Source organism: Macaca fascicularis, chromosome 15 (genome assembly GCF_037993035.2).
Source record: "Macaca fascicularis isolate 582-1 chromosome 15, T2T-MFA8v1.1".
Taxonomy (NCBI): Eukaryota; Metazoa; Chordata; class Mammalia; order Primates; family Cercopithecidae; genus Macaca; species Macaca fascicularis.
Window position 1 is genome coordinate 79,470,255 of NC_088389.1, and position 27,694 is coordinate 79,497,948.

A 27,694-nucleotide genomic window follows, 5' to 3' on the forward strand; every position below is an offset into this window, starting at 1 on the left:
TTTACAAAAGAAAAAGGTTTATTGGACCCACAGTTCCACATGGCTGGTGAGGCCTCACAATCATGACAGAAGGCAAGGAGCAGCAAGTCATGTCTTACGTGGATGGCAGCAGGCAAAAAAGGGAGCTTGTGCAGGAAAACTCCAACTTATAATAACCATCAGATCTCATGAGACTTACTATCACAACAGCAGCATGGAAAAGACCTGTCCTGATGATTCAATTACCTCCCACTAGGTCCCTCCCACAACACATGGGAATTCAAGATGAGATTAGGGTGAGGAGACAGCCAAACCATATCAGCCATGGAACTGATTTACACAATGACTGAACTTTGAAAGCTATTCCTAGTTTTACCATTCCTTTTTGTTCCCTCTGCTGTATCCCAAATTGGAGCTTCTCTTCAGCCTAGATCCTGGAATGAAAAAGACCAGAGCTTCAGTCAACCTACAGCCAACATATAACTTGAAGAAAAAATAAAACAGTGTTGTTGGCCAGGTGTGGTGGCTCACGCCTATAATCCCAGCACTTTGGGAGGCCAAGGTGGGCGGATCACAAGGTCAGGAGATCGAGACCATCCTGGCTAACACGGTGAAAACCCGTCTCTACTAAAAATAGAAAAAATTAGCCAGGCATGGTGGCGGGCACCTGTAGTCTCAGCTACTCTGGAGTCTGAAGCAGGAGAATGTCGTGAACCCGGGAGGCAGAGCTTGCAGTGAGCCAAGATCGCGTCACTGTACTCCAGCCTGGGTGACAGAGTGAGACTCCATCTCAAACAAACAAACAAACAAACAAACTTTGCGTTGCAAACCACTGAGATTTGGAGGGATGTTCTCTTACCCCAGCATAACATAATGAGGGCTGACAAATACAGGAGAATTAATAAAACTAAACTACTGATTAGAGATCAGACATGAAACAGTGGAAAAAATAGAAGACAGCTTCAAATAGTCTAGGCTGAGTGATCAGAAAATAAGTTACTAATCCAAAATGGAAAATAGAAGGGAAAGCAGTGATTCAGGTTTTGACTTGTTGAATTAAAGGCGCAGGCTAGTGAGAATTAGTATTAGCAACAAGAATATCTGGGAAGAGATATTCTCTTGGCAACTGAAAAGGCAAGTTAAGATACCATAGACAGGTCACGATTAGAGAGATTTGTTAATCAGGAGGACAGATGAGATACTTGAAAGCCATAGCAGACAAAGAGAATGGAGGTCTGGGGCGAGTATGTGGGACGTATCTCCTTGGACACACTTACATTTACAGAGGCCTGAGTTATGAGGAGACACAGGTCCTGGCTGACGAGGAGCAGGAGCAGTCAGAGAGACCTAGAAAGGACCAGGTGGGCAGGGCTGATAAATAAGGGGTGCAATGCCACCCATAGGCTTGCCAAAAAAAAAAAATCCACAAACAAACCAACCTAAACCAGATCAACACACTAGGTCTCAGAGCCATTTTACAGGGACAGAATCAGGTGGAGATTTTTTTTTTTTTTTTTTTTTTTTGAGACGGATTCTTGTTCTGTCGCCCAGGCTGGAGTGCAATGGCACGATCTTGGCTCACTGCAACCTCCGTGCCCCAGGTTCAAGGGATTCTCCTGCCTCAGCTTCCTGAGTAGCTGGGACTACAGGCATGTACCACACTCAACTAATTTTTGTATTTTTAGTAGAGACGGGGTTTCACCATGTTGGCCAGGCTGGTCTCAAACTCCTGAACTCAAATGAACCCGCCTCAGCCTCCCAAAGTGCTGGAATTACAGGCGTGAGCCACCGCGCCCAGTCAGAGATCTTGTTGAATCTTAAAAATGCAGATTCTGATTCAATAGGTCTTGAGTGGGGTCCAAGATTATGCTTTTCTAACAAACTCCCAGGTGATGCAGATGCTGCTGATCCATGGACCACACTTTAGTAGCAAGACTATAGAGAACAGAAGAAATGACAACATGCAGATACAATTGATAAAAATCCAGATTATGAGAAACTGTGACAGCCCAATTTCTTAAACAAAACAAAAGATGGAGAGAAAACCTATAGATTAAGAGACTTGAGAGACAAAACAACCAATTGCAATGTGTAGACCTTATGTAGATCCTAAATCAGTTTGTGAAAACATACTTCTTAGGACAGTGGTGGGAATGTGATATCTGATATTAGAGAATTATTGATTGGGGTGATGTGATCACAGTTTGATGGTTCTGTTTTTTAAAGTGACATTTCAAAGGGCTACACACTGTAGGATGTTCTATTTTTAACGACATTTTGAAAAATATAAAACTATAGGAACAGAAAACAGATGTGTAGTTGCATGGAGGTTGGGCGGAATTCATTGCAAAGGGATATAGGGGAATTTGGGGAGGGGACAGAACTGTTCTATATCCTGATTGTGATGGTTTTATGACCGAATAAGCTTATAAAACCTCAAAATTAGCCTAAAAAGGGCAACTTGCAACATGTAAATTATACCTCAATAATAAACTTGAGCAAAGCCAAAAAGACACAAAAAAGGAAGGTTGTTGTTTAGAGACACATACTGAAATATTTACCCATAAAGTATATGATCTAGGATTTGCTTTGAAATAAAGGAGGAGAGTGTCACTATGGGGGTGTAGATGGAGCAACATTGGCCTCAAATGGATAATTGTGAAAAATGGGTGGTAAACACATTAAACTAATCTCTCTACCTGTACCTGTTTTAAAATTTTCATAATAAAAGAGTTTTATTTTGGCCGGGCATTGGGCTCACGCCTGTAATCCCAACACTTTGGGAGGCCGAGGCGGGCAGATCACCTGAGGTTGGAAGTTTGAGACCAGCCTGACCAACAGGGAGAAACCCGTTTCTACTAAAAATACAAAAATTAGCTGGGTGTGGGGGCACAAGACTGTAATCCCAGCTACTCGGGAGGCTGAGGCAGGAGAATCACTTGAACCCGGGAGGCGGAGGTTGCAGTGGGCCAAGATTGCACCACTGCACTCTAGCCTGGGCAAGAAGAGCAAAATTGTATCTCAAAAAAAAAAAAAAAAAAAGAGAGAGAGAGAGAGAGAGATTTTTTTTTTTTTTTAAACCAAAGAGGCAAAGGGCTTCATGTGGCTTCACAGGCACCACAAGCACCAACATAGCCGAGAACTGCAAGAACACAAGTTGGTGAGGGAGGGTGAGGGCTCACACCTGTAATCCAAGCACTTTGGGAGGCTGAGGTGGGTGGATCACTTGACATCAGGAGTTCAAGACCAGCCTGGCCAACATAGTGAAATCCCGTCTCTACTAAAAATACAAAAATTAGCCACACGTGGTGGCATGCACCTGGAATCCCAGCGACTCAGGAGGCTGAGGCAGGAGAATGCTTGAACCTGCGAGGCAGAGGTTGCAGTGAGCCGAGATCACACCACTGCACTTCAGCCTGGGCAACAGAGCAAGACTCTGTCTCAAAAAAATAAAGCAGTTCTGGTCCAGCCTGTGGTTATTACCTTTCCTCTTCATTCCAGAGAGCATAGGACTGGCAATGGGAGGCTACACCTGTGAAGGAGCAAATCGCAAACAGCCTCTCCAAGAGGGCCCCCACCCTCTCTCTTCATGAGACGGTCCTTGTACCCAGTGAAACTTTGGTAAATAAGCTGATTATCAGCTGTCTGGGTGGGGTCCAGGTGATACTGTGGCCACAGACTCTCTGGAACCAGGAAGATAGAAAGGTAGATACTGGTCAGTGTTATGCTCTACAATCCAAGGGGCCTCTTGGGGCCGGGCTGTGAGGGAGTGGGCAGTGGCACATCAGAGACTACCTGTCACACCTGCTGGAAGGGCTGCATCACAATGGCCTGTAGATTTCATCCTTCCCTCACTCTGCCTGTGTTCAGCCTTTCAAAAACCAAAAAAACACTCTGGGAAAATGGAGGTGGTGTCAAAGAAGGAAATGAAGAGGGAGGAGGCCAGATTGGGGTAAAGCGTGATATGGGGCAGATGACATTTACATGACAGAAAAAAAAAAAGGTACAGAGATTGGGCAGGAACTTGAAGACAGGTTATGGGATGCTCCTTTCGTTAAGAGAATCTTGAGCAAATGTAAGCCTAAAGAAAAGGAGCTTGAGTAGAAATATTCAAAATGCAAAAAGAAAAAAGGGTAATTTATTGCAGTATAATCTAGTGTTAAAATATATATATATATATAAAAGGGTAATTAATTAAACTAAATCCTGAAGAAGATGAGAAGAGATAGAATTAAAAATTCAAGATCTTTCCATTTGCCTGAAGACAAGGGATGGCATGGAGTAGCCAAGTATTGTTGTGTCTCTCCTGGCATCCCTTCTTTTTCCAAGACCTTCTGCTCCCTCTTATTCAATGAAGACTGCCCACCTTCCACCTCCCACCTTCCCCCAACCCCCAACTCCATGCAGATGGCTACCATAAGAACAACCATGGTATACACTGTGACCTGACTCTGTGGCTAACATTCATTGGTCCAGGAGTGAGTGGTGATCTAAGCTGGCTAATCAGAATGCATTTGTGGGAATTTCAAATCAGAATTGAGCTCTTCCAGTTCCACATGGTTGACTGACGAAATGGAGATATAAACCTGGGCACTATTGGTGGCCTGTTCCACCAGATGGCTGGGCAAGCAGAAATAGTTAACAGTAGAGAGAATAATGATGCTGCCCCAAATAAGGCTGTATAGAAAGAGCTAGTAAGGAGTCCCTGGCTCCAGCTATATGCCCAGGATCCAGCCACAAACAGTTTCCCAAGATACCCCAGAAACTTTATAGTAAAGTCACATTTTTGTTTAAGCTAGTTGGAGTTGGGTTTATGCCACTTAAAATCAAATGTCCTAACAGAACCCTATGCTAAGAAAGAGGGGAATGTACAGAGTAGATATGAATACCTTGACACGTTTTGAGGATGAGAGAAGATAAAGCAGTTCATATTTCTGAAAGAAGTGGGAGAAAACATTGTCTACTGAAAAGGAGGGGGTAAAGTATGTCAGGGCCTTAAAGGCAGTGGAAAAGATTAGGACCAGTGAGCTCACCCTTTATTCTCTAATCATAACAGATAAAGGTAAGGATCTGAAATGTAGTATATTCAGTAGGAGGCAGTCATTGCCAGGAAAGTTGCAGACCAGCCACCAAGAAGCCATGAAAAAGATCTTTAATCTTTCTCATTAACAATGCAGTGGCCGGGCACGGTGGCTCACGCCTGTAATCTCAGCACTTTGGGAGGCCAACGTGGGCAGATCATGAGGTCAGGAGATTGAGACCATCCTGGCTAACACAGTAAAACTCCACCTCTACTAAAAATAGAAAAAATTAGCCAGGCATGGTGGCGGGCACCTGTAGTCCCAGCTACTCGGGAGGCTGAGGCAGGAGAATGGTGTGAACCCAGGAGGTGGAGCTTGCAGTGAGCCGAGACTGCGCCACTGCACTCCAGCCTGGGCAACAGAGTGAGACTCTGTCTCCAAAAAAAAAAAAAAAAAAGCAGCTTGGGAAACAAATGATACAGTAGTTAGGAGACACTTGACCCTCCTCTGAAGTGAAAAAATTCAAAGAAATTTCACCCTAGAAATATTTGATGGTTCTCAAAATGAACATACCACAAGCACTTAGATCTGTCATCACATACAAAAAGTTAGTGTATTTTAGGACAAGCATTTCAAATGAACCTTTCACAGGATTAGTGACATTCTTAGAAAATAATATGTGTAGCCAGGTGCAGTGGCTCACGCCTGTAATCCTAGCACTTTGGGAGGCCGAGGCGGGCGGATTACCTGAGGTCAAGAGTTCGAGACCAGCCTGGCCAACGTGATGAAACCCTGTCTCTACTAAAAATACAAAAATTAGCTGGGCATAGTGGTGTGTGCCTGTAATCCCAGCTACTAAGGAGGCTGAAGCAGGAAAATCACTTGAACCCAGGAGATGGAGGTTGCAGTGAGCTGAGATTGTGCCATTGCACTCCAGCCTGGGTGACAAAAGCAAGATTCCATAAGAAAGAAAGAAAAAGAAAGAAAAGGAAGGAAGGAAGGAAGGAAGGAAGGAAGGAAGGAAGGAAGGAAGGAAGGAAGGAAGGAAGGAAGGAAGGAAGGAGGGAGGGAGGGAGGGAGGGAGGGAGGGAGGGAGGGAGGGAGGGAGGGAAGGGAGAAAGAGGGAGGGAGCGAGGGAGTCTAAATAATACGTCATCTCCTTGCATACTTCAACTAACTACAAATGAATCATGAATTTTTAGTGTCCACCTTTCCAGCCAGTCAATGAGGAACAGGAAGAGGATGGGGCCCCAGTATCTCTGAGCCACACAGCTCCCCCTGCCATCTTGGTGGTGCTCCTGGGTTCTGTGTGGTTTCCTACCAGAAGATGAACTCAACCAGATTAAATCCCACACTCAACTTCCACCTGTGGACCGGCTGAAACTCCAGGGCCAATTGTTGCCAGAATTGTTATCTGTGCTTGTCAGGCCCAGAAGGGTCTTCCTCCAGCCTCTAGGTAGATATGGCCTTAGTTCTCCTAAGGGAATCAGTCCATTTGCATGATCCGGGTGTCTATAATGTTGTCATTTTGAAAATGCTGTATTAAGGGAATCACATGGAACGTAATCTTGCAAATTTTTTTTTTTTTTTTTTTTCACTAAGCATAATTCTATGGATATTTATTCAGGTCACTGCATATATCAATAGCTCTTGCTGTGTATTGCTAAGTAGTATTCCACGGTATGGATATACCAATTTGTTTAACCATCATCACCCATTAAAGGACATCTGGGTTTTTTTTCCTTTTCTCACATTTTGCTATTACAGATAGTAGCTGATATCAACATTCATTATAGGTTTTGGTGTAAATACAAGTCATCATTTCCCTAAGGTAAATGTCCAGGTATGAAATTGCTGGGTCTTATGGTAATTCCATGTTTATTGTTTTAGGATACTGACAAACTGTTTTCCAGAGTGAGAATCCTATTTTACATTCCCACCAGCAACATATGATTTCCTAGTTTATCCACATCCCCACATTTGGTGTTGTCACTGTTTTTTATCTCAGCCATTCTGATAGTTGTGTAATAATATCTCATTATGGTTTTAATATACATTTCCCCAATAGCTAATGATGTTGAATATCTTTGCATATGCTTAGTAGCCTTCTGCATAACTCCTTCAGTGAAAATCTCTGCATATCTTTTGCTCATGTTCTAATTGGATTGCTTGTTTTATTTTGGCTTCATTTATTCCTTCTGTAGCACTTTCTTTATTTACATATGAGTTTCTGACCTATATAATTTTCCTTCTCTCTGAAGAACTTCTTTGAACATCTCTTGCAAGGCAGGTATACTCCATTTTTTAACGCATAGGAAATTTTCATTACTCCTTCACTTTTTTTTTTTTTTTTTTTTTTTTTTTGAGACGGAGTCTTGCTCTGTCACCCAGGCTGGAGTGCAGTGGCACAATCTTGGTTCACTGCAAGCTCTGCCTCCCAGGTTCACACCATTCTCCTGCCTCAGCCTCCCGAGTAGCTGGGACTACAGGCACCCGCCACCATGCCCGACCAATTTTTTGTAGTTTTGTTTTTTAGTAGAGATGGGGTTTCACCTTGTTAGCCAGGATGGTCTCGATCTCCTGACCTCGTGATCCACCCACCTCAGCCTCCCAAAGTGCTGGGATTACGTGGGATTACAGGTGTGAGCTACTGCACCGGCTTTTTTTTTTTTTTTTTTTTTTTTGAGACAGGGTCTCACTCTGCCACCCAGGCTGGAGTGCAATGGTGAGATCTCAGCTCACTGCAAACTCCGCCTCCCCACTTCAAGGGATTCATCTGTCTCAACCTCCCGAGTAGCTGGGAGTACAGGTGCACCATCACGCCAGGCTAAGTTTTATATTTTTACTACAGACAGGGTTTCACCATATTGACCAGGCTGGTCTCAAACTCCTGACCTCAGGTGATTCACCCACCACAGCCTCCAAAAGTGTTGGGATTACAGGTGTGAGCCACCGTGCCCGGCCTATTGCTCCTACACTTTTAAAAGGATAATTTTGCTAGGCACAGAATTCTAGGTTCGTAGGTTTTTCTTTCAACAATTTAAATATTTTAGAATATTCTTTTCTTGCTTGCATACTTTCTGAAGAAAAGTTTGATATAATTCTTACCAAGTAAGGTTATTGTTGAGTTTTATGAGTTTTTCTGTATATTCTAGATACTAGCCCTTTGTCAGCTATGTGCTTTGCAAATAATTTCTCCCACTCTGTAGTTTGTCTTTGTATTCTCTTAACAGGATCTTTTAAGAGTAAAAGTTGACTGGGCATGGTAGTTCACACTTGTAATTCCAGCACCTTGGGAGGTTGAGGCAGGAGGATTGTTTGCATCCAGGAATTTGTGACCAGCCTGGGCAATGTAGTGAGACTCCGTACCTATGGAAAAAAAATCAGCTGGATGTGGTGGTGCGCATCAGTAGTCCTAGCTACTCAGGAGGCTGAAGTGGGAGGATCACTTGAACCTGGGAGGTCAAGGCTGCAGTGAGCCATGATCCTACCACTGTATTCAGCCTGGATGACAGGGTGAAACCCTGTATCCAAAAAAAAAAAAAAAAATTATTAATTTTGATGAAGTCCAATTTACCAGTTTCTCCTTTTTTTTATGACTCAAGTTTTGGCCAATGTGGTGAAACCTGGTCTCTACTAAAAATACAAAAATTATCCAGGCATGGTGGTGGGTGCCTGTATTCCCAGCTACCCGGGAGGCCGAGGCAGGAGAATCACTTGAACCCAGGAGGCGGAGGTTGCCGTGAGCTGAGATCGTGCCACTGCACCCCAGCCTGGGTGACAGAGTGAAATTCTATCTCGGAAAAAAAAAAAAAAAAAAAAAGAAAGTTTTATAGTTTTACATTTTACAGCTAAGTGTATAATCAATTTTGATTTAATTTTTGTATAATGTGTGACACTTAGGTCAAGGTTCTTTTTTTTTTTTTTTTTTTGTCTATGGCTGTCTCATTGCTTCAGCATCATTTGTTGAAAGATTATCTTTCCTCCATTGAACTGTTTTTCCAACTTTGTCAAAAATCAGGTGGGCATATTTGTGAGGATCTACTGGGTTCTCTATCATGTCTCATATATCCATGTATCTGTTCCACTTACCAGTAACATATAGTCTTGATTACTGCAGCTATAATAAGTCTTAAAATCAGGTTGACTGCTCTCACTTCATTCTTTTTTTTTTTGAGACAGAGTCTCGCTCTGCCGCCCAGGCTGGAGTGCAGTGGCGCCATCTAGGCTCACTGCAAGCTCTGCCTCCCGGGTTCACGACATTCTCCTGCCTCAGCCTCCTGAGTAGCTGGGACTACAGGTGCCCGCCACCACACCCGGCTAATTTTTTGTATTTATAGTAGAGATGAGATTTCACCATGTTAGCCAGGATGGTCTCGATCTCCTGACCTTGTGATCCGCCCACCTTGGCCTACCAAAGTGCTGGGATTACAGGCGTGAGCCACCGCACCCGGCCCTTTTTAAACATTGTTTTTAGCTATTTTAGTTCCTTTGCCTTTCCATATACATTTTAGAATAATCTTGTCTACATCCATAAAGAATTTTCCTGAGATTTTGATGGGAATTGCATTAAACATATATATCAGTTTGAAAAGAAACGGTATCTTTACTGTGTTGAAACTTCCACTCCATGAGTACAGTTTGTCTCTTCATTAATTTAGATCTTTTGATGTCTTTCATTAACACTGTGTACTTTTCATCATTTAAATAATGTACGTTTTATTAGATTTCATTTCCTTGATTGTATTGCATTTTTAATTAGTGATCACATGTTCATAGCTAGTACATACAAACATGATTGATTTTCGTATTTTAGCTTGTATTTTGTAATCTTCCTGAACTCACTTGTTACTTATAAGAATTTGTAGATTCCTTGGAATTTCCTTAGTAGATAATCATGAGTGGTGACAAAAGACATCTTCACCTTGTTCCTGAGCTTAGGTGGAAAGCATTCAATCTTTTATCACTAAGTATAATATCAACTATGGGATTTTTTGCAGATACTCCTCTTCAAGTTGAGGATTTTTTTTCTTTTCCTGTTTCCTGAAAGTTTTTATCATGAGTGGATATTGAATTCTGTGAAATGCTTTTTTTACATTTAGTGATATGATTTTTATTCTTTACTATGTTCATATGGCAGATTACATTGATTGAGATTTTAATATTAAAAAAGCCTTGCATCCCTGGAATAAAACCCACGTTGGTCACGGCATATAATTCTTTATATATGTTGCTGAATTATATATGCTAATGTTTTGTTAAAGATTTCTGTGTCTATATTTATGAAGCATATTAGCTTACAGTTTTCTTTTTTGTACTGTTTTTGTCTGGCTTTGACATCAAGATGATAATACTAGCTTCATAAAATTAGTTTTATGTGTTCACTGAGTGTTCCTTCCTCTTCTATTTGCTGAAAGAGAGTGTATGGAATTGCTCTTAATTCCTCTTCAAATATTTGGTAGAATTATCCTGGAAAATCATCTGGGCCTGAAGATTTCTGACAGCTTTTAACTTATGAATTAAATTTCCTTAATAGTTATAAGGCTATTCAAATTACTTATTTTATATTGGGTGAGGTTGTGGTCATTTGCAGTTTTCAAGGAATTCATCCATTTCCATAGCTATATACCCATCTACACACATCATTTACCTGCGTAGAGTTAGTAGTGTTCCTTTACAATCCCTTTGATGTCTGCAGGATCCGTAATGGCATTCTGTTTCATTTTTGATACTGACAATTTGTGTCTTTTTATCAGTCTTGCTAGATGTTTGTGAATTTTATTGATCTTTTCAAAGAATCAGCTCTTTATTTTATTGATTTTTTTCTATATTTTCCATTCCATTCTACTGTGCTTTTAACCTTATTATCTCCTTCCATTTTCTTGGTTTTGGTTGATTTTACTCTTCTTTTTCTAGGTTCTTGAGGTGGGAGGTTAGCTTATTGATTTGAGGTTTTTTCCTCTTCTCTAATATATACATTTAGTATTGTAAGTTTCCCTTTCAGTGGTGCTTTAGCTGCGACCCACAAATTTTGATTTTATTTTTATTTTCATTCAGTTCAATTGATTTTTAAATGTCCTTTGCAACTTCTTCTTTGATGCACAGATTATGTACAAGTATGTGGTTTAGTTTTCAAGTGTTTGTTGATTTTTGTTTTCTTTTAACTTTTATTTTGGGTTCAAGAATACATCTGCATGTTTGTTACATAGGTAAACTTGTGTCATGGGAGTTTGTTGTACAGATTATTTCATCACCCAGGTATTAAGACTCGTACTCATTAGTTAGTTTTCCTGATCCTCTCTCTCCTTCCAACCTCCACTTTCCAATTGACCCCCAGTGTGTGTTGTTCCCCTCTTATGTTTCCATATGTTCTCATCGTTCAGCTACCACTTATAAGTGAGAACATGCGGTATTTAGTTTTCTGTTTCTGTGTTCGTTGGATAAGGATATTCATATTCCAGCTCCATTCATATTCCTGCAAAAGACATGATCTCATTGTTTTTTATGACTGCATAGTATTCCATGGAGTATACGTACTACATTTTCTTTATCCAGCTACCATTGATGGGGGTTTAGGTTGATTCACTGTCTTTGCTATTGTGAATAGTGCTGCAACGAACATATGTGTGCATGTGTCTTTATGATAGAATGATTTATATTCCTTTGGGTACACACCCAATAATGGGATTGCTGGGTTGAATGGTAGTTCTGTTTTTAAGTCTTTGAGGAATCGCCACACTGTTTTCTACAATGGTTGAACTAATTTACACCCCCCACCAACAGTATATAAGCGTTCCTTTTCCTGTGCAACTTTGCCAGTAACTTTTATCATTTTTTCACTTTTTAATAATAGCCATTCTGACTGGTGTGAGATGGTATCTCATTGTGATTTGGATTTCTCTAATAATCAGTGATATTAAGCTTTTTTCTCATATGCTTGTTGGCTGTGTGTATGTCTTCTTTTGAGAAGTGTTAAAGTTCTTTGCCCACTTTTTAATGAGGTTTTTTTTCTTGTAAAATTTAAGTTCTTTATAGATGCTGGATATTAGACCTTTGTCAGATGCATTGCTTGCAAAAATTTTCTCCCATTCTGTAGGTTGTTTACTCTGTTGATAGTTTCTCATACTGTGCAAAAGCTCTTTAGTTTAATTAAATCCCATTTGTCAATATTTGCTTTTGTTGTGATTCCTTTTGGCATCATTGTCGTGAAATTTTTGCCCATTCCTATGTCCAGAATGGTATTCCCTAGGTTGTCTTTCAGGATTTTTATAGTTTTGGGTTTTACATTTAAGTCTTTAATCCATGTTGGGTTGATTTTTATATACGGTGTAAGGAAGGGGTCCAGTTTCAATTATCAGCATATGGCTAGCCAGCTATCTCAGCACCATTTATTGAACGTGGTGTCCTTTCCCCACTGATTGTTTTTGTCAGGTTTGTCAAAGATCAGATGGTTGTGGGTGTGCAGCCTTATTTTTGTGTTCTCTATTCTGTTCCACTGGTCTATGTGTCTGTTTTCGTACCAATAGTACCAGGCTCTTTTGGTTACTGTAGCCCTGTAACATAGTGTGAAGTCGGGTAGCGTGATGGCTCATATTGGCATCTACTGATTGTCTTTTTTCACTTAGGTTTTTTTGTTTTGTTTTGCTTGCGAGACGGAGTCTCGCTCTGCCACCAGGCTGGAATGCAGTGGCATGATCTTGGCTCACTGCAACCTCTGACTCCCTGGTTCAAGCAATTCTCCTGCCTCAGCCTCCCAAGTAGCTGGGATTACAGGCATGCGCCACCACGCCAAGCTAATTTTTGTATTTTTAGTAGAGATGGGGTTTCACCATGTTAGCCAGGATGGTCTTGATCTCCTGACCTCGTGATCCGCCTGCCTCATCCTCCCAAAGTGCTGGGATTACAGGTGTAAGCCACTGCGCTCGGCCTTTTTTTCACTTAGTTTGAGACCTTCTTGGATATTGGCATGACAAGTGATTTTTAATTGAAGCCTAAACATTTATTTATTGTTATGCAACTCCAGATCTTATTTAAACCTTCTATTTTAGCTGGCTTTCTCTGACACCACTCTGCTAGGGGCAAAATGGGGCATCACCTCATTACTGCCCAGTGCAGATAGACATCCAAGTTGCCTACTGACATCTGAGAGAAGACTGCTCTTTACCAATGGGTGGGAATAAAAGTCCAGGGTTCAGGCTAGGCACGGTGACTCAAGTCTGTAATCCTAGCACTTTCGGAGGCTGAGGCGGGCAGGTCACCTGAGGTCAGGAGTTCAAGACCAGCCTGGTCAATATGGTGAAACCTCATCTCTACTAAAAATACAAAAATTAGCCAGGCAAGGTGCCATACATCTGTAATTCCAGCTACTCAGGAGGCTGAGGCAGGAGAATCACTTGAACCCAGGAGGTAGAGGTTGCAGTGAGCCAAGATCATACCACTGCACTCCAGCCAACAGAGCAAGGCTCCGTCTCAAAAAAAAAAAAAAAACAAAAAACAAGTCCAGGGTCTCCCTGTTGTCTCCACTGACCTCAAAGGGCAGGAAGAGGCTCATTACTGGCAATCTGGGATAAAATTCCAGTTCCCTACTTTGTTTTCTCTGATGCCACCCTGGTGGGATTGAGATACCTTGTTAGGGTCTCATAAGAATGGAAGTGTAGGTTCCCACTTAGCCTTTGCTTCTTGTAGTTGGGGTTGGGGACCATAGTTTTTTCTGTGGTGTTTGGCTGGAGTAGATTGTTATTGTCTAAAAGTTTTCCATCTGGGTAGGCTGCCCCTTTCCTGGTCCTTTGATTAGAGAAAGCAGGCTTTGTTGGGGATGTTGTAGTCTAGGCCTGCTGGCACTTGTGTTAATGGATTCTTCAGTTCCAAGTCCTCTTGGTACCTTTTAGATGATTGTTTTATATGTTAATATAATGCCTAGGTTTTTTAGTTGTAACATTTTAGCAGGAATGTGTGCCCCTCCAAATCTCATGTTGAAATGTGATCCCCAGTGTTGGAGGTGGGGCTTAGCTGGAGGTGTTTAGGTTATGGAGGCAGATCCCTCATGAAAGCTTGGTGTCCTCCTCACAATAATGAGTTCTCACTCTATTATTTGACATGGCAACTATTAGTTGACATGAAAGCTAGTTACTTATTTATTATTTATTTATTATTATTATTATTTATCGAGATGGGGTCTTGCTCTGTTGCCCAGGCTGGAGTGCAGTGGCTGATCTCAGCTCACTGCAACCTCCACCTCCTGGGTTCAAGTGATTCTCCCACCTTAATCTCCTGAGTAGCTGGGACTATAGGTGGATGACACCACATCCTGCTAATTTTTGTACTTCTAGTAGAGATGGCTTTCACCATGTTGGCCGGGCTGATCTCGAATTCCTGACCTCAAGTGATCCGCCAGCCTCAGCCTCCCAAAGTGCTGGGATTACAGGGGTGAGCCATGGCTCCCAGCCGAGAGCTGGTTGTTTAAAATAGCACGCATCTCGCTTGTTCCTTCTCTCACCATGTGATACATCCACTCCCTCTTTATCTCCTCCAATGAGTAAAAGCTTCCTGAGGCCTCACTAGAAGCACACGCTGGCACCAGGCTTCTTGTACAGCCTGCAGAACTGTGCGCCAAATAAACCTTTTTTCTTTATAAATTACCCAGCCTCAGGTACTCCTTTATAGCGACACAAAATGGACTAATACAAGGAAGAACAAGAAAAGTATGTCTATTATATATTGTTGGAAGCATAATTCTACAGCAGACTTTTAGAGAAAGCTAATAGTCTCTCCAACACCAAGAAACTACATGAGGTGCAGACAGAAAAGAGGAGCAAGGACTGTCCAGGAGACTCCCATGTCAAGGGGAAAGAGGAAGAGGAACTAGCAGGAAGATTGAGACGGTACAGTTAGTGAGATAGGAGGAAAAGCAAAAGAATGCAAGATACATAGTAAATGACTTTTTAAAGAATAGTTTCAGTGGGACAGAATTCTAACTAGAAGAGATTTAAGAAATAACCAGAACAAAGAGAAAGAAATGAGTTACCAAAGATTATATATTATGTGATTCCATTTACATGAAATGTCCAGAATGGACCAACCTTTTTTCTTTCTTTTTTTTTTTTGACATGTAGTCTCACTTTGTTGCCTAGGCTGGAGTGCAGTGGTGCGATCTTGGCTCACCACAACCTCCACCTCCCGGGTTCAAGCAATTCTCCTGCCTCAGCCTCCCAAGTAACTGGGACTACAGGTGCGCGCCACCATGCCCAGCTAAGTTTTGCATTATTAGTAGAGACAGGGTTTCACTATGTTGGCCAGGCTGATCTTGAACTCCTGACCTCGTGATCCATCCACCTCGGCCTCCCAAAGTGCTGAGATTACAGGCGTGAGCCACTGCACCCGGCCTCAGAATGGGCCAACCTGTAGAGGTAGAATTAGTGGTTACTTAGGGCTGGGATTGGGCAGATGAGTTGGAGTGGGGAGAGGGGTTGTTGAGGAAATAGAGATGGAAAGTGACTACTAATGGACACAGGGTTTCTTTATGGGGTGATGAAAATATTCTAAAGTTAGATTGTAGTGATAGTTGCACAACTCTGAGATATTATTTTACAACATTGAATTTTACACTCTAAGTAGGTGAATTGTATGGTATGTGAATTATATTTTAATACAATTATGAAGGAAAGAAGGAAGGGACATATTGGGGAAAATGTGGAATTTTTATGCAGGGCTAATCTGTCTTACATACAGAGTGCTAACAATCCAATAGAAAAAAAATGGGTAAAAAACAGAAACAGAAAAATATATGACAAGATGCTTAATTCACAATAATAAAACTATAAACTAAATTATATTGAAATAATATGCATTTCCTCTGACTGACAAAATGCCAAAGTTTGGCAGCACTTAGCAGACTTTAGGATATCAGGCACTCTCATACATTGTTAGTAAGGGTATAAATTGGAACAATCCTATGGAGAGAAATGCAGCAGTATTTATCAAAATTACAAACGCAGGCTGGGCACGGTGGCTCACACCTGTAATCCCAACACTTTGCGAGGCTGAGGCAGGCAGGTCACTTGAGGTCAGGAGTTTGAGACCAGCCTGGCCAACATGGTGAAACTCCATCTCTACTAAAAATACAAAATCAGCAGGGTGTGGTGGCAGGTGCCTGTAATCCTAGCTACTTGGGAGGCAGAGGTTGCAGTGAGCCAAGATCACGCCACTGCAGTCCAGCCTGGGCGACACAGTGAGACTCCATCAAAAAAAAAAAGAAAATAGTCCAGCATATTTTTAGGCTGATGGAGGATGATACAGACATTTAGATTATTTCCGCCTTTTACTGTATTACAGTGCCTTTTAAATACCGCTGTTATATCTCTTTATCTGTTTGTATGTTTCTTTTTCCATTAGATAAAAAAAATTCCTTGGAAGCAAAGGCCATCACTCCTCATCTCTGTATCTCCTGCTGCTAGCCTAGTGCTGACATAAAGCAGTGTTCAGCATATATTTGTTCAAGGATGTTGTTGAGGGCTCTCCCCAAGACTTGTCCACCATTTGAATGAATCCCGAACACCTCAGCACCAACTTCAGGATTCCGTCCTGCAGCAAGGTTCACTTGTGTTGGGATTCTCAGGAAAAACTCCCAGAAGCAGCATGACTGAAACCAGGCAGATGGCACTGCTCAAAGTGAGAACCACCTGAGCAAAGTCAGAGATGCTGGCATAATGACGATGATGAGGATGGTGGTGGTGGTGATGATGAGGATAGTTAACATTTATTGAGAGTCTACTATGTACCAAGAACTGTTTAACTTTTATCATGTATTAGTTAATTCCCGACAAGAAGTCTATGAATAAGGTATCATCTTCATCTTACAGATGGGGAAACTAAGACAGGAATAAGTTGCCCAACATCACATAACTACGAAGAAATACAAATACATGAGACCAAAAGAATGTATATAGTGCCTTGATACAGAGACTTGATCTCACACAAAAAAATAGGTTTACTCTTGCACTTTTTCTGACCTCCCCTCTTCTTCCTATCTACCAAGTCTTTAATAAATATATGCCAGATTTTGTTTTCTGCAACTTTGCAAAAATATTCCTTCGTCCCTGACCCCAAGGGGTGAGAAATCTATTGTAATTCTTGCTACTAGATATAGCTGCAGACATAATGCCAAGAAATTTTCCTAGATTCAGTTCTTTGATTTAACTTCCTTTCCCAAACACAGCTTGGCATGTTCAAAATTAGTTTCTTCCTTACCAGTAGGAATTGTCCTTGAAATTTAGTTTTTTTGTGTCTAAAATGACCTTTTTTTTCTTCCTGTTTCCTTGATTTGGGCCAGAAAGGAGACAGCTTACTAAAATGCATGAACTTACTTCCTCCCATACTACTCTTAGTTTCTGTATTTCTACCTCCCTTTGGAAAATATTCCTGTTCCCCGAAACACTTGAAAGAAAAACTCATATAATTACCAGTGAGTTAGCAGTAAATTTACCTATACTGATTGCTCTTAGGATTACTCTATTTTTATTTTTTGAGACAGGGTCTAGCTGTGTGGCCCAGGCTGGAGTGTAGTGGTGTGATCATGACTCACTGCAGTCTCAACCTCCTGGGCTCACACGATCCTCCCACCTCAGCCTTTCCAGAAGCTGGGACCCAAGCAGCTGAGGCGATAAGTGAGCACCATCATGCCTGGCTAATTTAAAAAAAAAAATTTTCTGCAGAGACAAGGTCTCACTATGTTGCCTAGACTGGTCTTGAACTCCTGGCCTCAAGCAATCCTCCCACATCAGCCTCCCAAAGTGCTGGGATTACAGGCATGAGCCACGGTAACCGGCATGGGATCACTAATTTAATGCTATTGAATACAGAGAGGTAATTCTGTTTAGTCAGTATCTTCGTGGCTGAAAGACTCCGCCTTCAGGCCCTGTTACAGGCTGAACTGTGTCCCCCTAAAAATGCATATGGTGAAGTCCTAACCCTCAGAACCTCAGAATGTGACTGTATTTGGAGATAGGGTTTTTAAAGAAGTAATTAAGTTAAAATGAGGTCATCAGGGTGGGCGCTAATCCAATGACTGGTGTCCTTATAAGAAGAGATTAGGACAGACACAGAGGAAAGACACAGAGAGCAGATGGCAGCCTATAAACCAAGGGGAGAACCTCAGAAGAAAGCAATCCTGCTGACATCTTGATCTCAGACTTCTGGCCTCCAGAATTGTAAGAAAATTAATTTCTGGCCGGGCGAGGGGGCTCATGTCTGTAATCCCAGCACTTTGGGAGGCCAAGGGGGTGCAGATCACTTGAGGTCAGGAGTTCAAGAGCAGCCTGGCCAACATGGTGAAGGTGAAACCCCGTCTCCACTAAAAAAATACAAAAATTAGGTGGGCATGGTGGCACCTGCCTGTAGTCCCAGCTACTTGGGATGCTGAAGCAGGAGAATTGCTTAAGCCCAGGAGGCAGAGGATGCAGTGAGCCGAGACTGTGCCAATGCATTCCAGTCTGGGTGACAGAGTGAGACTCTATCTCAAAAATAAATAAATAAATTTCTGTTGGTTAACCCACCCAGTCTGTGGTATGTTGTTATGGCAACCCTTGCACACTAATACAGGCCCTTACTCAGAGCCCACCTTTCTCAACGTGTCAACACTGAGCTTTCAAATCTATATACCCGGGGGGACACGGTGGCTCACCCCTGTAATCCCAGCACTTTGGGAGGCCAAGGCGGGCAGATCACCTGAGGTCGGGAGTTCAAGACTAACCTGACCAACACGGCGAAAACCCATCTCTACTAAATATACAAAAATTAGCCAGGCGCGGTGGTGGGTGCCTATAATCCCAGCTACTCAGGAGGCTGAGACATAAGAATAGCTTCAACCCGGGAGGCGGAGGTTGCAGTGAGCCGAGACCGTACCATTGCACTCCAGCCTGGGCAACAGAGTGAGACTCCATCTCAAAAAACAAAACAAAACAAATCAAATCTATATACCCAAGAGTCTACTGAACATCTCCACTTATCACATCAACACTTCACATTCAGTGTGTCCAAAGCAACACTCTCATCGCTCTCTGCATGCCTCTCTTCCTTATGTCACTGACAGCACCCCCATAACAAGCCAGAAATCCAGTTGTCATTCTGAATTTTGCATTCTCCCTCCATTCCTACTTCCTATTAGTTAAAAAGTTCTATCCAGACCACCTCTTAAATCTTTACTTCTTAGTTTGTTTTTTACTTTCAAAAAGTTCAGATCCAAAGAAAAGCTGAAAGAATAATACAATGAACAGCTTATAACCTTCACAAAATTCACAATTCATTAACGTTTTTTCTATTTGCTTTTTTTTTTTTTTTTTTTTTTTTTTTGAGAGGAAGTTTTGCTCTTGTTGCCCAGGTTGCAGTGCAATGGCGTGATCTCAGCTCACTCCAACCTCTGCCTCCTGGGTTCAAACACTTCTCCTGCCTCAGTCTCCCCATTATCTGGGATTACAGGCATGCGCCACCATGCCAGGCTAATTTTGTATTTTTAGTAGAGACAGGGTTTCTCCATGTTGGTCAGGCTGGTCTCCAACTCGACCTCAGGTGATCCGCCTCCCTTGGCTATAATCCCAAAGTGCTGGGATTATAGGTGTGAGCCACCACGCCCAGCCCACTATTTGCTTTCACATTCTCTTTCCGCATATACTTTTTCTGTGGAAACATCTGAAAATAAATCACAGACCAGCCGCAGTGGCTCACATCTGTAATCTCAGCATTTGGGGAGGCTGAGGCAGGAGGATCACCTTAGGTCGGGAGTTCAAGACCAGCCTGACCAACATGGAAAAACCGCATCTCTACTAAAAATACAAAATTAGCCAGACGTGGTGGTGTGCACCTGTAATCCCAGCTACTGGGGAGGCTGAGGCAGGAGAATTGCTTGAACCCAGGAGGCAGAGGTTGCAGCGAGCCAAGATCGTGCCATTGCACTCCAGTCTGGGAAACAAGAGCGAAACTCTGTCTCAAAAAAAAAAAAAAAAAGTTAAAAAAAGAAAGAAGATAAATCATGGCTGGGCTCAGCAGCTTATGCCTGTAATCCCAGCACTTTGGGAGGCCAAGGCAGGCAGATCACCTTAGGTCAGGAGTTCAAGACCAGCCTGGCCAACATGTTGAAACCCCGCCTCCACTAAAAATACAAAAAAATTAGCCAGAAGTGGTGGTGTACACCTGTAATCCTAGCTACTTGGGAGGCTGAGGTGGGAGAATTGCTTCAACCTGGGAGGTGGAGGTTGCAGTGAGCCAAGGTTGTGCCACTGCACTCCAGCCTGCATGACAGAGCAAGACTCCATCCCAAAGAAAAGAAATCACAAACATCATGGTATTTCTCCTATAAATACTTCAGCATGCATCTCCTAAGAATAAGCCTTCTCTGCTATATGTCTTCAATAGCGATGTTGCAATGGAAGTTCTAGCCAGAACCACTAGGCAAGACAAATAAATAAAGATAAAGGGCATACTAATTGAAAAGGAACAAGTAAAATTATCTTTATTTTCAGATGACATGATCCTATATGTAGGAAATTCCAAAGAACCCATAAGAAAACTATTAGAGCTAATAAATTTAGCAAAGTTTTAGAGTTACAATCAACATGCTAAAATCAGTTATTTCTATATACCAGCGACAAACAATCTGAAAAGGAAATTAAGAAAACACTTTCACTTACAATGGAATGCAAAATAATAAAATACCTAGGAATAATATTAACGAGGTGAAAAACTTGCACACTGAAAACCGAAACATTGCTGAAAGAAAGCAAAGACCTAAATACAGTCATGCATTACCTAATGCAGGAATACATATTCTGAGAAATGCATTGTTACATGATTTCATCATTGTGTTGGTATCACAGAGTGTACTCATACAAACCTAAATAGCATATAACCTACTACACACCTGGGGTCTACAAACCTGTACAGTAGGTTACTATGCTGAATATTGCAGGCAATCGTAACACAATGGTATTTTTATATCTAAACATAGAAAAACTACAGTTTTAAAAATGGTATAAAAGATTTAAAATAGTACAACTGTAGAAGGCATTTACCATTTGTGGCACCAGAAGTTGCTACAAGTGAGTGGTGAGCCAGTGAGTGAGTGGTGAATGAATGTGAAGGCCTAGAACATTATACTACTGTACACTTTATAAACAGTGTATCCCTAAACTCCACTAAATTTATAAAAAATATTTTATTTCAGTAACAAATTAACCTTAGCTTATTCTAACTTTTTAACTTTATTAATCTTTAATTTTAAAAAACTTTTTGACTCTTTTGTAATAACAATTGTAATAACAATTAGCTTAAGACATACATATTTCTACAGCTATACAAAAATATTTTTTCTTTGTATCTTAATCCTACAGACTTCATTATTTAAAAAAATTTTTAAAAACATTTTTGTCAAAAACTAAGACACACACATTAATCTAGGCCTAGATGGGGTCACGATCATCAAGGTGTCACTAGGTGATGGGAATTTTCCAGTTCCCTATGTTATGGGACCAATGCTGTATGTGTGGTCTGTAATTGACTAAAACTTTGTTATGCAGCGCATAACTAAATGAGAAGACATCTTGTGTTGATGAGTTGGAAGAATTAATATTATAAAGATGGCAGTACTCCATAAATTGAGCTACAGATTAAATGCAATCCCCATTAAAATTCCAAAGGCATGTTTTGCATAAATTAACAAGCTGATCCTAAAATTCATGTGGAATTGAAAGGGATCCTTAAGAACTAAATCCATCTTGAAAAAAAACAAAGTTGGAGTACTCCTACTTTCTTATTGTGATGCCTGCTACAAAGCTACAGCACTGGCACATGGACCAAGGAAACAGAAGTGAGAGTCCAGAAATAAACCTATAAATCTATGGCAATTAATTTTCAACAAGAGTGTCAAGACCATTCGATGAGGGAAGAACAGTCTCTTCAACAAATAGTGCTGGAACAACTGGATATCTATCTGCAAAATAATTAAGCTGGAGTCCCAACCTCATACCATTATTTAAAAATAAACTCAAAATGGATCAATAACTTAAATATAAGAACTAAGAACATAAAATAGGGTAAGTCTTTAAGATTAGATTTTAAAACATAGGGGTAAACTTTATGACACTGGATTTGGCAATGTATTTTTATTTTTATTTATTTATTTATTTTTTTGAGACAGAGTTTCGCTCTGTCACCCAGGCTAGAGTGCAGTGGCGCGATCTCAACTCACTGCAAGCTGTGCCTCCCGGGTTCACGCCATTCTCCTGCCTCAGCCTCCCGAGTAGCTGGGACTACAGGCACCCGCCACCACATCCAGCTAATTTTTTGTATTTTTAGTAGAGGCGGGGTTTCACCGTGTTAGCCAGGATGGTCTCGATCTCCTGACCTCGTGATCCACCCGCCTCAGCCTCCCAAAGTGCTGGGATTACAGGCGTGAGCCACTGCACCCGGCTGCAATGTATTTTTAAATGAAACCAAAAGCATGATCTACAACAATTTTTAGATTATATAAATTGGGCTTCAAAATTAAAAACTTTAACATTATTAAGAAACTGAAAAGGCTACAGAATAGGAGAAAATATTTGCATATCACCTATCTAGAAAGAGTTTAGTGTCCTGAATATATATTTAAAAAAACTCCTACAACTCATTAACAATGAGACAAACAACCTGATTTTAAAATGGACAAATGCTTTGGGAGTTTGAGGCAGGAGGATCACTTGAGGCCAGGAGTTTAACACCAGCCTGGGCAACATATGGAGACCTTATCTCTATTAGCCAGAGTCATGATGGGTGTGCTGAAGACCACTGGCCTTGTGGGATTGGCTGTATGCGAGAGTCCACAAGAGAGGCTAAGAAAATTGTACACGAAGATTTTTTATGTTCTTGAGCAAATCCCTAAAAATGCAGCATACAGAAAGTATACAGAACAGATTACAAATGAGAAGTTGGCTATGGTTAAAGCGGAACCAGATGTTAAAAAATCAGAAGAACAGCCGGGCGCAGTGGCTCACTACTGTAATCCCAGCACATTGGGAGGCTGAAGCAGGCAGATCAGCCTGACCAACATGCTAAAACCCTGCCTCTACTAAAAATAGAAAACTTAGCCGGGCATGGTGGTGCAGGCGTGTAGTCCCAGCTACTTGGGAGGCTGAGGCAGGAGAATCACTTAAACCCGGGAGGTAGAGGTTGCAGTGAGCCAAGATCATGCTACTGCACTTCAGCCTGGGCAACAGAGTGAGACTCTGTCTCAAAAATAAATAATTAAATAAATAAAAATTTTTAAAAATCAGAAGACCAACTTCAAGGTGGTCAAATAGAAGAGGTGATTCTGCAGGCTGAAAATGAACTAAGTCTGGCCAGAAAAATGATGCAATGGAAACGATGGGAGAGACTCCTGCCAATCAGTAGAAATGGCCAATATAATTATTAAATGACTTTGGAAGGTTGATGGGAAACTGATGTAATTAAATATTCTGTTATATTAAAAGTGTGAGCCAGGCACAGTGGCTCACACTTGTAATCCCAGCACTTCAGGAGGACGAGACGAGTGGATCACCTGAGGTCGGGAGTTCGAAACCAGCCTGACCAACATGGAAAAACCCCATCTTTACTAAAAATACAAAAATTAGCCGGGCGTGTTGGTGCATGCCTGTAATCCCAGCTACTCGGAGGCTGAGGCAGAACAAATTGCTTGAACCTGGGAGGCAGAGGTTGAGGTGAGCTGAGATAGCGCCATTGCACTCCAGCCTGGGCAACAAGAGCGAAACTCAGTCTCAGAAAAAAAAGAAAAAAAGTGTGTGGACCTGGTGTAGTGGCTGATACCTGTAATCCCAGCATCTTGGGAGGCCAAGGCAGGAGGATCATTTGAGGTCAGGAGTTTGAGACCATCCTGGCCAACATGGTGAAACCCCATCTCTACTAAAAATACAAAATTTAGCCGGGCATGGTGGCACACACCTGTAATCCCAGCAGCTACTCAGGCTGAAGTGGGAGAATCGCTTGAACCTGGGAAGCAGAGGTTGCAGTGAGCCGACATTGTGCCACTGCACTCCAGCCTGGGCAACACAGGAAGACTCCGTCTCAAAAAAAAAAAAAAAAAAAAGGCAAAGAACCCTTGTGTACTGTTGGTGGGATTGTAAATTGGTACAGTCACATGTAAAAGAGTATAGAGGTTCCTCAAAAAATTAAAAATAGAACTACTACATGATCCAGCAGTCCCACTTCTGGATATCCCAAATAATTGAAAACAGGGTCTGTCTCTAAGATATATTTGCACACCTATGTTCATATCAGCATTATTTACAGTAGCCAAGAGGTGGAAACAACCAAAATGTCCAATGACAGATGAACGGTTAAACAAAATGTAGTATCTACATGCAACAGAGTATTATTCAGCCTTAAAAGCGAAGGAAATCCTGTCACATGCTATAACACGGATGAACCTTGAGACCATTATGTTAAATGACATAAGCCAGTCACAAAAAGACAACTACCGTTTGATTCCATTTATATGAGATACTTAGTCAAAATCATAGAGACAGAAAGTAGAATGGTTACCAAAAGCTGTGGGTAGGGGGAAAGGAGTTACTTAATGAGTATGAAGTTCCCGTTTTGCAAGATGAAAAAGTTCTGGAGATCTATTTTACAACAATGTTAATATATTTAACATTACTGAAGTGTACACTTCAAAATGGTGTCAGGGTTTGAAGACAGGGTGTCATTATGTTTGCCCGGGCTGATCTCAAACTCCTGGCCTCAGGAGATCCTCCCATCTCAGCGTCCTAAAGCATTTGGATTACCAGTGTGAGCCACTGAGTTTGGCCACCCTAAAATATTTTTAAAGGGAAAAACAAACAAAAAAACCTAGCCCGTGGTTCTAGACTTTGTCTTTGCCTCACATTAATTTACTCCCACTACTTCAATAAAAATAATTAGGGCGAAAAAAACAGGGAGAGTTAAGAGCTTATACAGACATTTCTCTAAAGAAGATATACAAATGGCCAACAAACACATTAAAACATGCTCAACATCATTAGTCATTAGGGAAATGCAAATCGAAACCACTATGAGTCGCAGCTACTCCAGAGGCTGAGGCAGGAGGATGCTGCAGGCCAAGAGTTCCAGACCAACAGGATCTCGCTTTGACCCTGTCTCTACAATACATTTTTTAAAAATTAAAAAAAAAAAAAAAAAAGTGTTGGCCATGATTTTGATAAACTGCGGCCCTCATACATTGCTGGTGGGAATGTAAAATGGTCCAGCTGCTGTGAAATAGTTTCCGTTTCTCCCTGAGAATAAAATTACTGTATGACCCAGCAATTTCACTCTTAGGTATATACCTAAAATAACTGAAAACAAGTACTCATACATAGAAGAACTATTTACAATAGTTAAAAGGTAGAAACAACCCATATGTCTATTAATGGATGAATGGATAAACAAATTGCAGTCTATACCTACACTAGCATATTGAGCCATAAAAGGGATGACATACTGATACATGCTACGACTCAAAAGATTAGTAAGACAGACACAAACGGTCAATATTGTATGATTCCATTTTTGTGAAATAGGCACATCCACTGAGACAGGACACAGATTGGTGGTTGCCAGGGCCTGGTGGAAATGGGGAAGGGGGAGCAACCGCTTAACGGGGCACAGCGTTTTCTTTTAGGATGATGAAAATGTTTTGGAACTGTATCGATAGAGAGGCTGGTTGTACAGCATTGTGAATGTACTAAATGCCACTGAATTGTTCACTTTAAAAATGACTGGTTGTGTCAATTTCACCTTAACAAAAAAATTACATACAGTACTCAGATTTTAAAAAGCATCATTTCACCAAGATTCCACGAATTAATGTGAGATGATCAAAGCGGATTCAGTAGAGTCGTTCAACTTCGAACGTGAAACAGTCCTAAACTCAAACCTGTGTGACACTAAAGTGGGAAGATGGTATGTGATAATTTTAGAAAGTAAACATTATTCTTGTTTACTTGATTTGGAACTCGAACTTTTATTATTTTGAGGCGGAGTCTCCCTCTGTCGCCTAGGCTGCAGTGCAGTGGTGCGATATGGGCTCACTGCAACCTCCGCCTCTCGGGCTCAAGCGATTGTCGTGCCTCAGCCTCCCTAGTAGCTGGAACTACAGTCGCCCCCCCCCACCACGCGCGGCTAATTTATATATTTTTATTAGAGACGGAGTTTCGCCATGTTGGCCAGGCTGGTCTCGAACTCCTGACCTAAAATAATCCGCCCGCCTCAGCCTCCCAAAATGTTGGGATTACAGGCGTGAGCCACCCAGCTCCAAAACCCAGGGAGCGTGGAAAAGACAAGACAGGGAAGGGGCTAACCCTCAGAATTACACGCGGGCTCGCCTTACCAGACCACCACTGCTGGCATAACCTCACACCCACTGGCAACCAACTTCACCTCCCAGACCCTGATTCAACTCAACCCCGGAAGTGCCGCCCACCCGTGCTTACTTCCGCTGTCCCGTACTTCTGCTCATCTCGCGAGAACTGAAAGCGCCTATGAGACTTGCGCTAAGCGGAAGTTGGTCCTCTTTTCCGTGGCGCCTCGGAGGCGTTCAGCTGCTTCAACATGAAGGTAGGTGGTGGTGGCGAGTGTTAGACTGGTTTGGGGAACGTGAATCGAGTCCCAGAACGCGGCATTGCCTCATTTCCAGCACTGCAAGATCCTGGCTTTAGGTGGAGAAGGGTCTCAAGTAGGAGAAGGCTCGCTTTTCTGGGGCATGGAGCTTTTTGGCCGAGCGGATGGCAGGCGATTGCGGCTGGAGCCGCGGCGGGCCGGGAGCGCCATGGTGGCGTCCCGGCGTGTTGCCCAGTTTGCGGCAGGCCTGTGGTGCGGCTCTTGACCCCGGCTTTCTTGCTTCGGGAGGGTGAACAGCTGCGGAGCGCCCTCGCCCCCAGAGTCATTCTGCGGGGCTTGAGGGGAACACGTCCTCCTGAGTGCGGCGCTTCTTGACTGCTACTGTGCTTTCACGTGCTTTTAGTGAGTACGGTCGGCATCTCATATTTCCTGCTTGTGTGGAGGCAACATGAAAGGCTTTTTGCAGTGGAATTAACTTTGTGGATGGCTCTACAATTACCTGTGTAGGTAGTTTCGTAAACTATTTCCCTCCCTTTTAATCCTTAGCTGAACATCTCCTTCCCAGCCACTGGCTGCCAGAAACTCATTGAAGTGGACGATGAACGCAAACTTCGTACTTTTTATGAGAAGCGTATGGCCACAGAAGTTGCTGCTGACGCTCTGGGTGAAGAATGGAAGGTAAAAGTTAACAATCAAATTGTTGCAGCTATTGAAGTCAGACGGTAAACGCCATTGGTAATTGGTATTTGGAATGGGGTTCAGACTGCGGGTTCTGGCTTCTGACCTTTGGTAAGTTGCTTCCGAATGCCACTTTATGAAGTTGAGCTGTTACCTTGGAGGGGAGACATAGAGTAAGCCGTAAAATATACGTAAAGTTTACATCAACGTAATTCTTGCCATGCATCATGCATTCGGCAGATGTCACATAGCTGTCCTCATAATCTCCAAAGTGCGAAGACGCATTGTATCTGATTTGTTTGTTGCTCTTTGATATTTTATCTTCCTAGTGCTGTTATTTCTAATAAAACATCGGTTAGAAATGCGACTTGAATGAAAGACATCTGATAATTGAA

The 27,694-nt window shown here is 42.0% G+C and overlaps 1 protein-coding gene and 1 long non-coding RNA gene across 3 annotated transcripts in view; one reads left to right on the forward strand and one right to left on the reverse strand.

Annotated features, from left to right (window-relative positions):
* LOC135967429 (uncharacterized) lies at positions 1–26,463 on the reverse strand. The gene is made up of 3 exons (XR_010581554.1): positions 26,392–26,463; positions 1,257–1,326; positions 1–413 (listed from the first exon to the last, which is right to left on the reverse strand). It is a non-coding gene; the product is annotated as an uncharacterized lncRNA (long non-coding RNA).
* A 108-nt stretch (positions 26,464–26,571) lies between these two features.
* The window catches only part of RPS6 (ribosomal protein S6), a 183,954-nt gene continuing 182,831 nt past the window's right edge, over positions 26,572–27,694 (forward strand). For both annotated transcript variants that reach the window (XM_074017424.1, XM_005581652.4), the window contains exons 1-2: positions 26,572–26,618; positions 27,168–27,299. In XM_074017424.1, coding sequence (XP_073873525.1) covers positions 26,613–26,618; positions 27,168–27,299 — 138 coding nt within the window. In that variant the 5' untranslated portion in view covers positions 26,572–26,612. The remainder of the gene's footprint in view (positions 26,619–27,167; positions 27,300–27,694) is intronic.